This window comes from Hermetia illucens, chromosome 2 (assembly GCF_905115235.1).
Source record: "Hermetia illucens chromosome 2, iHerIll2.2.curated.20191125, whole genome shotgun sequence".
Taxonomy (NCBI): Eukaryota; Metazoa; Arthropoda; class Insecta; order Diptera; family Stratiomyidae; genus Hermetia; species Hermetia illucens.
In genome coordinates, this window is record NC_051850.1 from 28,269,676 (window position 1) to 28,282,098 (window position 12,423).

Below are 12,423 nucleotides of genomic sequence, written 5' to 3' on the forward strand. Positions count from 1 at the left end.
GGCCGTCGTTATCAGGTTCATAACTGAATTTACGACAGTGTTATCTGCAGCGCTACCACCCCCAAGAGCTTCCAACATTTTTGACAAACCTTCCCTTCCCCCTTCGCAATATTCCCTCTGGACTCTAGGTGAGGCATACCATGTCATTGAAGTCACTCCCGACCAGGAACCGCCGCTCTGTGCCCAAAAGCATCAAGCCTGTGTCGAAAATCCGACATTGTCTCATTCGATGTTAGATAAGACACTGAAAAACGTTACTCCTAAACACCAAATTCAGAGAAAGATATTCCCTCGACCTTGAGCAAGAACCCCAAGGTAAGTGCCGTCCCGGACCCAGATGGTAGGCGTACCTGATATGTCAGGTTGCCATAAAAGTGGGTCTTTATTTCGGTACTGCTCACTGAGCACGAAATCAGCATTGGTCTCCGCAGCAAACCGCGCCAGCAACTCATGAGCGGTTGCACTCCGGTGCATATTGATTTGTAGGATGCGACATGCGATGTGACATCAGCAATTATTTATGTAGCCAACTCAAAAAATAAATTATGGAGAAATCTTTAAAATATTTTGTTCCGGAGAATTCAAATCACACACGTTTGATGATGCCCTTTGAAGCCTTTGGCATCAAATTCAAGCCACATACTTAGAAGACAAAGTACTCACTTGCTAGTTTCATAATCCAAATTATCTTTCGTTGTTATCACTCCAGTTGAAGGATTTATGAAGAACATATCGCCATCGTTGCCGCTGATGATATCGTACACCACGGACGAAGTCGACCGTGCCTCGACCTGCATCACAAACATGCCAATGGGTAGGTTTTCATAAATCTCGGCCGCGGGCTGATTCTTCAAGAATCGCGGAGGATCGTTATCGGCCATCGCCACGATTATATGTACTGGAACCTGTGACGACAGCGACGGACTCCCCGCGTCGGTGGCCTTCACTTGCAGCATATACTCCGGCATGGAGTTAATATCCAATTCTTTGGCAACAGTTATGCTCCCCATGATGGGATCAATATCGAACACATTCCCGATATTTCCACTCACTATCGAGTATGTGATTTTCGCGTTCTTGCCGATATCGCGGTCGATCGCGTAAAGCTGCACCACTTGCGATCCAATCGCGGCCGTTTCAAACACTTTGCCTTGCACAATTTTACTGGTGAACTCCGGAGCATGGTCGTTATGATCATGCACGGTTATAATGATTTTCGCGTAATTCCTCTTGGCTGGCGTGCCTTGATCCTTGGCTATCACTATCAGCACATGCTCATCAATCACCTCGCGATCCAACCGTTGCGTCACTATCACATTCCCAGTCAGCGAGTCGATTCGGAATAGCGTTAGCGAAATGGGATCTCGTGCTGCATGCAAAGTGTAAAAGAGTTTTTTATCCTCGTCCAGATCGGTTGCGTGCAACTGAAGGATTTCAGATTCTTCCTCGATATTTTCAGATATGTCGACGCGATATACGGACTCCGTGAATTCGGGACGATGGTCGTTTATGTCGATTACGTTGACAATAAGTTGAGTTTTTATTACGTGGACGCCATCCGTGATGCTGATCGTTAGATTGTATTGGCTTTGGGTTTCCCAATCGATAAATTTGGCCAGGAGAACGTTGCCGTTGTCGCGGCCGATGTAGAATTCATTGCGAGGATCACCATCTGAAATGGAAAGGACAAAGGAGCTTTAGATCAAATTAGAAAAAGATAGTTCAAGAAATCTAATGCATTTGATTGTATCTGATCATGGGAGCTAAAAAGATAAATGTAGCGTGTTAATAGTTACTCTATTCCAAGCTTTAAAGATAAAAACAAAAAAGATCCAAACTGGATTTATATCTAGAGTGGGTTTCGAGTTTTTCAGGAAGATTACAATGTAAAAGATAGTCAAGGGTGCTCCCTCGACGATTACCTACCTTGTCGTAGTGAGGGAGCTCAGTAAGGAAGATCATACAAGAAACGGAAGGTGACACATGAAGCCAAGCGGTAAACAAAGTCCCAAGCCAAGGTGTGTCTACCGTGCCGAGGGCTGAATGGTCACAGGGGTTGGCGGTAAACGGTGAACTCTGGGTACCAGGTGATCCCCAGATTCAACTAGCATTGTCTCGGCAAAGAGGGGCTTTGTCGAGATCGACCCACTTTCCCCGATAAGACTGAGGCCATGGCAGTCAATTATGAAAAAACAAAAAAGCAAAAACAAAAACCTTTTAAGCAAATACAACTAAACCTCGATCGTGACGATCCAACTTCGAGTGAAGGGGAAACCCTGAGCTCATCGATGGAGAACCTGAGTCTAGAAACAGATTCTTCACTTACTCAGGTGGGAACCAATCTAATTGGGACCCAGTCCTTAACGGACGAGCCGAAGCAGGCCCCTTCTGTCAGCACTCCTGACCCCACGCTCCAATCGGCGCCACCTGCTGAGGCTAAAGTCTTGGCCTTGGGTAAGCACCAGTCCACGGACAGCAGACTTCAAGCAAACCGGTTACAATACTGAGGAGTGCGACTGCAACATCGCAAGGCATTAAGCTTTGCTTTGAATCTGTAGGTGTATACCGTAAAATGTAACGGCTAAACTTTACCGACGAAAATACGAACGAGTGACTCAGGCAGTATTGCTCCTCCCTTAACGATGTGTGGGAGGGTCCGCGACTAACCTTGAAAAGGGTCTCTGAGCTGCCATCGTTAAAAAAGTGCTTCCTCTGGCTTCCAGAAGAAGAGCGGAATGATGCTAGGTTTCTGGAACAACTTGGTGTGCAGAATAACCTCAATACTTCCACCTGGATGCTGCTAGGCAGCAAAACAGGAAAGAGAGCCGATTGGCCGGAAATTTTTCTCACTATCGGCGTTCCCGAACGCGATGTTAAGAAGGTTCGAGAAAAATCGGGCTGCCGGCTCTACTACGGGATAGGGACCGTTACGTTACAAGTGTCGGCTCCTAAAACCATTGAACGGGACATGCAGCCCTCGGCACCCCCTCCATTTCGGAATCCGCGGAAGACCGATTGGGTGACGTATAAAATAGAATTGAGCGCCCGAGTCACAATCCCTGGGAAGCGCATCAAATCCATTGCTAGAATGGAATTGTGAAGACAACCCAGATGATGAGAACTAGCAAGAGAGAAGCTTTCGAAGAAAGCTGTCACCTCAAGATGTCAAAGAAGGGTAAAACACCATGGTGGAACTCGGATTGGGCAAAACAGAGGAGAACCACAAGGATGCTCCTCAATCGTCGATTTAATCGCTGGCTGAAATCGCTATAAAGAGGCATACAAGGCTCTAAGGAAGAGCATAAGACTGGCTAAACGATCATCATGACGCTTTTGCAAAGAGAGTAACTCTCTTGAGGCTACCTCAAAACTGAAGCGGATTCTAATTAAAGAACGTAGTCAGAAACTGGGTTATTTATGTTTACAGGACAGGAGGTACACAGAAAGCGATGAAGAAACGGCAACCATTTGCTTGAAGTGCACTTCCCAGGCAGCATCCGAAATCCAATCTCTAATCTAAAAGGACTTGAAAGACTAAGAGATACACATATTCCTAACTGGCCACTTCACCATAGGCAACACGCCTACCATAAAGGCAAATCCACAGAGACAGCACTCCATGAACTCACGCTAAAAATTGAAAAGCTGATGTCCGAAAAAGAATATGCCTTAGGCGCATTCATGGACATCGAAGGTGACATCAATTATGCCTCATTCGCGGCAAGACAGCATGGAATCGAATCGCTGCTAATCAGCTGGATCCTTCAGATGCTAGGGTGGAGAAATCCACATATTGGTCGACCAGAAGTCTATTGAAGCAGGGTGTCTTAGGGGCTGCCCGCCGAGAGGGGTTCTCTCTCCGCTGTTATGGCTCTTGGTAATGGATATCCTGCTGTGGCTCTTGGAGGGCAAAAATGTCTTCGCGCAAGCATTTGCGGACGACCTAGCTGTAATAATTACCGGCAAGGTTGCGGACACAGTATATGACCGCATGAAATCTACAGTTGGTGCCTCCGCAATGGACTCACGGTGAACACTAGGAAGACTGGACCAGTTATGTTTACTAGGAACGTAAGATGAGGCAGCTATACGTTATCCACCTTGGCAGGGGTGCCGAGACTGAAGTTTGCTAACAGTAGAAAGCTGCTAACGCAGATTCAGAGGTTTGGTTGCCTAAGTATTACTGGAGCGGCACTTGAAGCTATCCTAAATCTACTCCCCATTCATTTGAAGGTAAAATGGAAAGCAGCCAATGACGCATATAGACTCGATACCATTGGAGCGTGGAAAGGCGGCCAATCACACGGTCATGTGTCTATCTGGAAATTCATTAACAAACATCCGGTAGCTCTAATGCCGACCGATCATATGGTTTCCAGATTCGTCTCTAAAAGGACGTGTTTTTGGGGAATCCGATTATGGAACTGGCCCGACCCCTCGGAAAAATGACGACCATATTCCAGGCGGAGATATATGCCATTTCATTGGCAGCCGAAGAATGTCTGCGACAAAAATGGAGGGGTTGCACCATTCGAATCTGTTCCGACAGTCGGGCGGCATTATCAGCACTAAACAGCAACGACATATCAAGCCAGTTGATGTGAGTTGTCATCAGGTGCCGCTGAAACCTGGCCGACTGAATGAAACATTCCTGATGTGGGTGCCGGGATACTCTAACATCGCTGGTAATAAGGAGGCGGACAGACTGGCTTGCCGAGGGTCTGGATCCACCATGTGGGGCCTGAAATTCCTTAAGAAGTGGGACATGAAAACCTTAGTAGGGCTTTTAACGGGACACTGCTCCTTAAACTACCATATGGAAAAGATTGGGGTGGTGGTTTTGGATATGAGCAGCCAATGTGACGAGGAGGAGCAGACGGCCCTGCACTTCTTATGCAGCTGCCCGCACTGCTCAGATCTCAGACGAAGACACTTTGGTACGGTTTTCTTCAATGAAGAATCTTCACACTCTCTGCCTCTGGAGAATGTTCTCAGATTTGCTAAAGCCATTGAATAGGCGATTTATGGGGATAGTACAATGGGCCCAACAATGGCCTGAGTGCTCGGAGCTGCGGCTCCCCCCAGTAAATTAAACCAAACTAACTAGTCAAAGGTGCGTGGTTCTTAGAAAAGATTCTTATTTTAGAAAAAGTCAAACACACAGCCATATTCCAGCTGACCGTTCCATTCCATTAAACTTTAAGGGCGCAGTCTTTGTGAAGTGAAAGGTGCAATGACTCGGACACCACTCTATGGAACCCATGCGGCAATGACGGCTTTCTTAATTCCCCGCAAAATGTACATCGATGACTTCTTCGATGAGTTCCAAAGCCCGCATGAGTCAAATGCAGGCACGGGCGATACATTCGAGCTCATTCCCCATCGATTCCTTATTACCCCATAAAACATTCAGTCTATCAAAAAGATATCATTAAAAATATTTCTCTAACAACTTCCTGTCGAACAATCTGCACGGAGTATTCCCGGGATAGAATACAACTTTTCACTTGACTGACAACATACATTTTCAGTTTGTCTTCCATTTCTCACGTTTCAGATACACTTATGCCGTACAATGGATACAGATGGATATGTGGGGCTTTTCTTGTAACGATTCTCCTGCTCTCTGTACATCGTACAGTCATTAATGGCCCGCACGAAATGCCTCCAGTTACAAGACTTGTGCAGTGTTCATTGTATCTTATTCTCGACTGTATCTATTCATATCATGGAGAGAGAATGTTGCCGCCAACCACTGAATTTCCAACTCAAACGGCACAATAAGCCTCAGAAGGAAATTAGATGGCAATAAGTATTTCAATTCATTGTTATGTGACGAAGGGAATTCGACACTATGACTTTTTGTTTGAGGAGGCGAAATTACGAAACATTAAACAGGAAAAGAATAAAGCGAAAATTAGATACTTGCCGGCAGTATTTTACTGCAGTAGCAGCAGGTCCGTATACCCGGAACTTTACGAGGGACGTGATTACTGAAGCAATATGGAGGACAGGCGGCCAAAGAGCGATAAACATTATATCAAATGGCTTTGAGATTCGACAGAATCGATGTAAGGATTCCAGTTTTATGAATATTAGGGATAATCGTACGCTGGAATAGCGTGAAAACTCCTCTGCTGCCAGTGACTCTAATACAGTTTCGGCGATGGCGTTATCCAAATGCGCGAACAAAAAGTCAAGATCAAGTTTCAGTTCCAATTTGGAGAAGGCTGGAGTTCATTTGACGGGGAAAACTTGGACGGAGCAATGCAAGGAATTTGCTTAGACGACTGCTGGCTTTTCGAAATGAGTTTCTGGAACGTTGCACGCCTTGGCAGATACAACGTCAATTGTAGAGATCAGAATCCGTGTTGAATGTTTCCATTCGAACTTGGAATGAACTTCCTTCTTTGGGAGATAGCACGAAATAGCTCGGAAGTATAGAAGGATATATTATTAAGATATTACGTAGCTAGGATGACAGTACAAGTTCCCACCGTTGTCCCTTGCATGCTGCAATTCTTCGTGTTGAATAGAACAGAATCCTGAATGGTCGATATTACACTTTCGTCAATGATGATTTGGCCCAGCGAAGTGGAAAAGTATCCGCTGATATTGGAATCAACCTTTTCATGTGGAATTTTTAGTCGGAAACCTTCAAACTAGCCTATTAGCTACCCTTGAAAACCAGGCTGCACTGCCGAGAGGAACCAAGACGCAACGCAGCAAAGAGGTAAATATAGCAGCGGTAGGGAAACACCAGGGATCGTACAATAAATGAGGACTTACTATCTATACCGCAACCTTCTACAAATCAAGAAAGGCATTAGGGACATGAAATCTATGAAAGGCTAATTGACAATTAAGTTTCGTGGTGGGTTCCGCTTGAACCAATCCAGAACTTTAAAGAGGCCAAGTCCCTCTAAGCCCAAAAATGCAATAAGGCATTTTGACTAAAAGGGCGTTAAAAACGGAAGAAACAGTAATAAAGTGCAGCAACTATACTGACTGAGATGGGCAGAAAACACCATCCAGATTGTCTATGGTTACCCGTCCCACCCATCATCATTACAACTGGCGCCCAACGTGGACTCCTCATTCGTAAGTTTCTTAAAAGGGAAACTATAGAAAATAGCCAACTCCGACTTGAAACTATGGCGTTGGCTTGCTGATTACAGATGGTATCAATCTCTCAATTTATTTCCCGACTGAGCTCAAGGTTGACCTGATTTCATCTTTAAGTTTTAGGTTAAATCCTTTCCTATGTAGCAAGTGTAAAGTTTCCCATCACTTCCCTCACGGCATACCACGAAATTCTTGGCCATTCTTGCCAATATGTTTGGTGTCTAGTGTGAGGTTGAAGGAAAACCTCCCTGGAGTCTCTGGAGATACTTCTATGCATTTGAACCTGCTTTGTCTGTACCTTTATTAGTGCTGGGTATGAAGAGTTATGTGTCTCAAATTCTTTAAATGGGACCCCAGGGATACGAAGATAGTACCCAACACGGTTCAGAGACGCTCAGCAACATCAGAGCGGCTCTTCGCCCTTGAAAAGAAGACCTAGGCGCCGTTTGGTTTGAACGAACCAACTTTATGGGCCGCACCTATTACCGTGTTATGGATTTGGAACGTAATCAATCAGCGTATAGACATCGACTCCATGACGTGTTCATAACCCGCATTCCGGAACTAAGTCATGTTCCGGAATAGAACGCTGTCAATCAATACTGGGTGATAGTGAAAAATAATCGAGTTGCCCTACCAACTAGGCAGCAAATTTTCTACCAAGTTGACTGAACAAAGGAGCAATTCGAATACTCCATTTATAAGAGACTCCATGAACCCAGTAATCAGGAGAAGCTGAGTAACTGAGGATATCGACCCAATTCATAATGAGGCTTTGATCGCATTCCAGGTCGCATTCACAGAATATGCTGAGATTCTCCTCGAAGTTAGGCCAAAGATCCCAAAACTGAAGTTTGGCTGATCATTTGGCTAGCGAGATTCCTGCGACAGCCGAGTCTACGTTGCGGCTGCCACAGTTATACGTCTCAATAATCAACATTCTGGAGCGAATAAAAGAGGTATGCGCAGGAGAACTTTACCGTTCTGGGTGTTTCGACTCAACAAAAGGATTGCAAAGTTGAGAAAGGAGGTTCGCCGTGTCACGCAAACGTTCCTTGGAAATCCATCGCCAAGAGTGCACACATGCGTTGTCAACATCATTGGTAACTACCACCTCCCCAGTGATGTGCCAATCGAAGAAATCCTCGAGGTGTTGAAGCAGAAACTTGCGGTATGCTCCAAGCGCATCCGTAGGTATCAAAAGAGCTTTCAGCGAAGGCCAGAAAACACCTTGTTCTCACAAACTCAGTCCGTGAAAGTAACCTCGATCCGGACTAGGCAGAAGACTTCTGGAGAGGTGTTTGAAGCGAACCCAGCCATGGCAACTTAGAGGCAGTGTGGCTCCCACACTTTATGCGTTCATGCAAGGCCTCCTCACCCGAAATGACCATGCCTGATGTAACTGAAGCTAACGTAGAAGTAGCCCCTGAGAGAATAGGTAATTGAAAGACGCCAGGATTTGAAAAGATTCACAACTGCCGGCTGAAATTCTTCAAGACCAATCTCTTCTCCATAAGCCCGCTGTGGTTTCGGTTGTTTTTTTTCTGAATCCGTTATCCCTTTCCTGCATGAAAGTGAATACGGGTTTCAAGTTAAGCATGGCATACTGTCGTCGATATCCCGCGGTCGCAGTGTCTCGCTGGTGGAAAACCTGGTCACAGTAGCATCTAATGCTACAAGTGATATAGAATTGGAGAAGGAGGTGTTCAAGCGAAGCAGGACCTTACCAAAAACATCAAAAACAAAGGCAAAAAAAGGAAGGGTTGAAAAGAGTTCACTGCCCAACTAAGGCGGTTTCAACATCCACCGCATTCGTACAAGAGGAACGACCACAGCAGGTACTGCGAGACCAAAAAATTGACCCATTCAGGAAAAGCTCCGCAATTCTTTGATTTCCACCAAACAAAGACGACAAAAAGTAACACGCCGGAAACCATGTTGAACACTAAGGGTGAACGTGCGTTTAAGGGGAGTAATCCGGCCAAGACTTATAGAAAATACAGTGCTGACCCACAGGAACTACCTTTCGAACAGCTTGGAGCAATAGTTAAGCTGTCCGAGTTCATCAAGGACAAGTTCAACGTGGATCAAGCTACTAAAAGCATGGTGAGAGCCATTAGGGTCCTCTAATAATAGCTTGTACGAGGAGGAAAGAAACCTGCCATTCCAACTGTGTCACAGGCGACTGAACTGTAGTATTAGCGACCTGGCAGCAATGAAAATAGTAGAAAAATGGTGATCTTCTGGAGAATCAGCAGAGGCAAAAAAGCAGTTCCGACGAACGGAATTAAAAGCAAGGACGATACAAAAGCTGTGCCCCAAATGCGAGCGTGAGCAATCAAAGGGGAAACTAAGGAGAACGAGAATGGGGGATGGACAAAGGTCGTTAATTAAAAGGCGACGAAGGAAGTAAAAGTGCGAATTCGCCCAGCGGCAACAGTTATCTCCAGTAATAATAATTTATCGTACGCGGAGATTTAAAAAAAAGGTGAAATCTGACCCCAACCTGAAAGATCTAGGTGGAAATGTCAGCAAGATCCGAAAGACCCAGAAAAACGGTCTCATGTTTGAGCTGAAAAAATCCAGCTTAAGAAAAACCTCACACCCAAAGGGAGAACTCGCTTGGAGAGAATTTCACATTTCGGGCCCAAAAGCATGACATTCAGAAAAGAAATATGCACTGCGTTGAAAAAATAATTTAAGTTGTAGGAACTGGAGGAAGAACCCATCGTGAGCTTGAGAAAAGCCTATGGTAATACTCAAATGACCACAATGCGACTACCAGTGGAGGCATCGCAGAAATTATTGTCGCCCGGAAAGGTTCTAATTGGATGGGTTGTCCGCCACCTGCGAGAACATGTTTCATTAAAGAGGTGCTCCAAGCGCCTCATGTTTGGAGACTTCGCGAAGGCATACACTTTACACGTGACTTTAACAGCGATCGCCAATCAATCAACTTTGAACTGAGAAGAGAGGCATAGGCCACGATAACAGAATAGCTAACGTCGTGAAGGGTATCAGGCTGGTCTGCAAAATCACTGGACGAGGGAAGCTTCCTGCCACGTTAGGCCAACCAAGTAAGACAGGCGGCCCCAGGAGAGAACTTTTCATGCTATCCAATGCTTCGTCATGGCATGTGATGCACCTATGCCTAGGAGGTGCTCATTCCCCAGTAGAAGACCAACTACTGGTGGAATGATGAACTGGCCAGCCTTCGATCAATCTGACACCGAGCCAGACAAATGGCTTATACGGCGGTAAGTAGGAGTGATTAGGGACAAAATGATCTTGTTTACAAGGTAATCGTCAACAACTTTAAGCTTGCCATCCAGCGGAGCAAGCGGAAATGTTTTAAGGAGTTCTGTTCAAAAGCGGATGTAAATCCGTGAGGGACCGCCTATCGAATTATGATGGGATAGTTGAAAGGCTAGTCATCCTTACAGATCACGAGTCCTATTCTATTGTTGAAAATTGTCTAGGCGCTATTCCCCCCATCAAAAGAGAGGCACTGACACATTTCAGAGATCTCTGAATGTCACGGCTATTTCTGCAGTAATTAAAAACGAGTTTTTGGAGCAGAATAGGTGACAACAAAGCTCCAGGCTCGCCATAAAATCCAGACCGGGCATGTTCGTTGGATTGTTCGAAGCTTGCATACCCAAGGTAATATTCTCTACAGCATGGATGTGGCAGAAGCTGGTATTACTGTCTAAGCCTGGCGAACCCCCAGGTGAACCATTCTCCTATAGACTCATATGTCCTCTAGACAGTAGAAGGAACGTTTTAGAGTGGGTAATTTTCAACCGATTACTCCCGAGCCACGGAGGCCTTTCAAATCGGCAGTATGGATTCCGTAAAGCCCGATCAAGCAGTCATGCCATCAAAATGAAATTCACGGAAGGGTACAGTAAATATTGCGTTGTGGTGACCTTGGACATGAGACATGAATTTAATTCGTATTTCCACCTATCGCATCTTACGAGAACGGATGGTCTGATATGACACCGATGATGAATCCAAGGAGTTCGTTATCCCTGCGGATGCCCCAAAGGGGGTTCGTACTAGGCCCACTACTGTGGAAAATCATATATAATGATGTGGTAAACCTTCAGGTTCCGGGGGAGACCATGGTGGTGGGTTACGCCGATGATATAGTCGCAAAGCATCTAGATCAGACTAAGTTATATTCGTGTGAAGCAATCAGTGCTGTTGAGGCGTGGTTAGAAAGCGCTGGACTGGTACTTGTGGAGAAAAAACAGAAATGGTTTTCATTACAAATTACGCCTGAATTAGGATCGACAATCACATCATCCCTTCGGAGTATGATAGATACGAAGATCCGATAGATACGAAGTTAATTTTAAACAATACGTGCAATATGGTTGTGCCAAGGAATCCCTGGCGAGGATAATTCCGAGCGAGGTCATGGTATACTTTAAGGCCACTTAATTTCCTGGTAAAAACCTTTCATCTCGTATGGAAGTGTGTGTTTTCATCGGCGAATAAGCTCCCAAAGGTCTAGATCTCACATTGGATATCGCAAACACGAACACAAAGCTGCCTTCAGGTCTTCTCAGTTCAGTCTACAGGCCGGTGGTACTCAAAGGTGGTGAGCAGAAAGATGGGGCAACAACCTTGACTGGTGCGTCAACATCAAATAAACAGAGCGGAACCTCCAAATGGTGGGATCGGGAAACGCCGTATTCACATCGTATTGCTGGCCATGGATGCAGTAGAGAGCCTTACTCATTGACTAACAGCAACCCGACACGAGGCTGTTAGAATTCTAGCCGGTAATATGGGGCAGTTTGTGCAGTTCAGTAAACACAAATCCTGCTATAGCAGAAAGAACTTGATCCTACCATTGGACATAGAAAGTGAAGTTTACACATGCGATATTCAAGCATGTCAAAATGACCTTTAGATTTTTGACCGTTTATCATTGAACGGCATAAGCGGTTGGGGCTTGAAATGTGCTCCGAGTTACAGAAATTGAACGGACGATTGCACCGGCTTAAGGGGAGTCTAAAGTGAATGCAGACCTCGGAGTCAAGCAACGGGGCAGACATACTTCAGTAAGTGCTCAACGGTGGTGTTAAATCAGTCAACCTGCCAGACTTGCACCCTCGATGAGGGCTTCGTAAGGACTCACCCTTCGAGGAATGTCAAATGTCAAATGCTGCCTCATCGGGGAGTCCTAGATAGGCTTACTACTCCTAAAAGCACTATGAATAGTATGTGTACGCGCTACCATAATAATTGAAAATCTGCCACCTAGTCTGGAATCAGCGAATAGCA

The 12,423-nt window shown here is 45.4% G+C and overlaps 1 protein-coding gene across 11 annotated transcripts in view; it reads right to left on the minus strand.

Moving 5' to 3' along the window:
- LOC119649845 (fat-like cadherin-related tumor suppressor homolog) overlaps positions 1-12,423 on the minus strand; it is a 396,664-nt gene that overhangs the window by 117,041 nt on the left and 267,200 nt on the right. For all 11 annotated transcript variants that reach the window (XM_038052198.1, XM_038052197.1, XM_038052196.1 and 8 more), the window contains one exon: positions 664-1,672. In XM_038052198.1, coding sequence (XP_037908126.1) covers positions 664-1,672 — 1,009 coding nt within the window. The remainder of the gene's footprint in view (positions 1-663; positions 1,673-12,423) is intronic.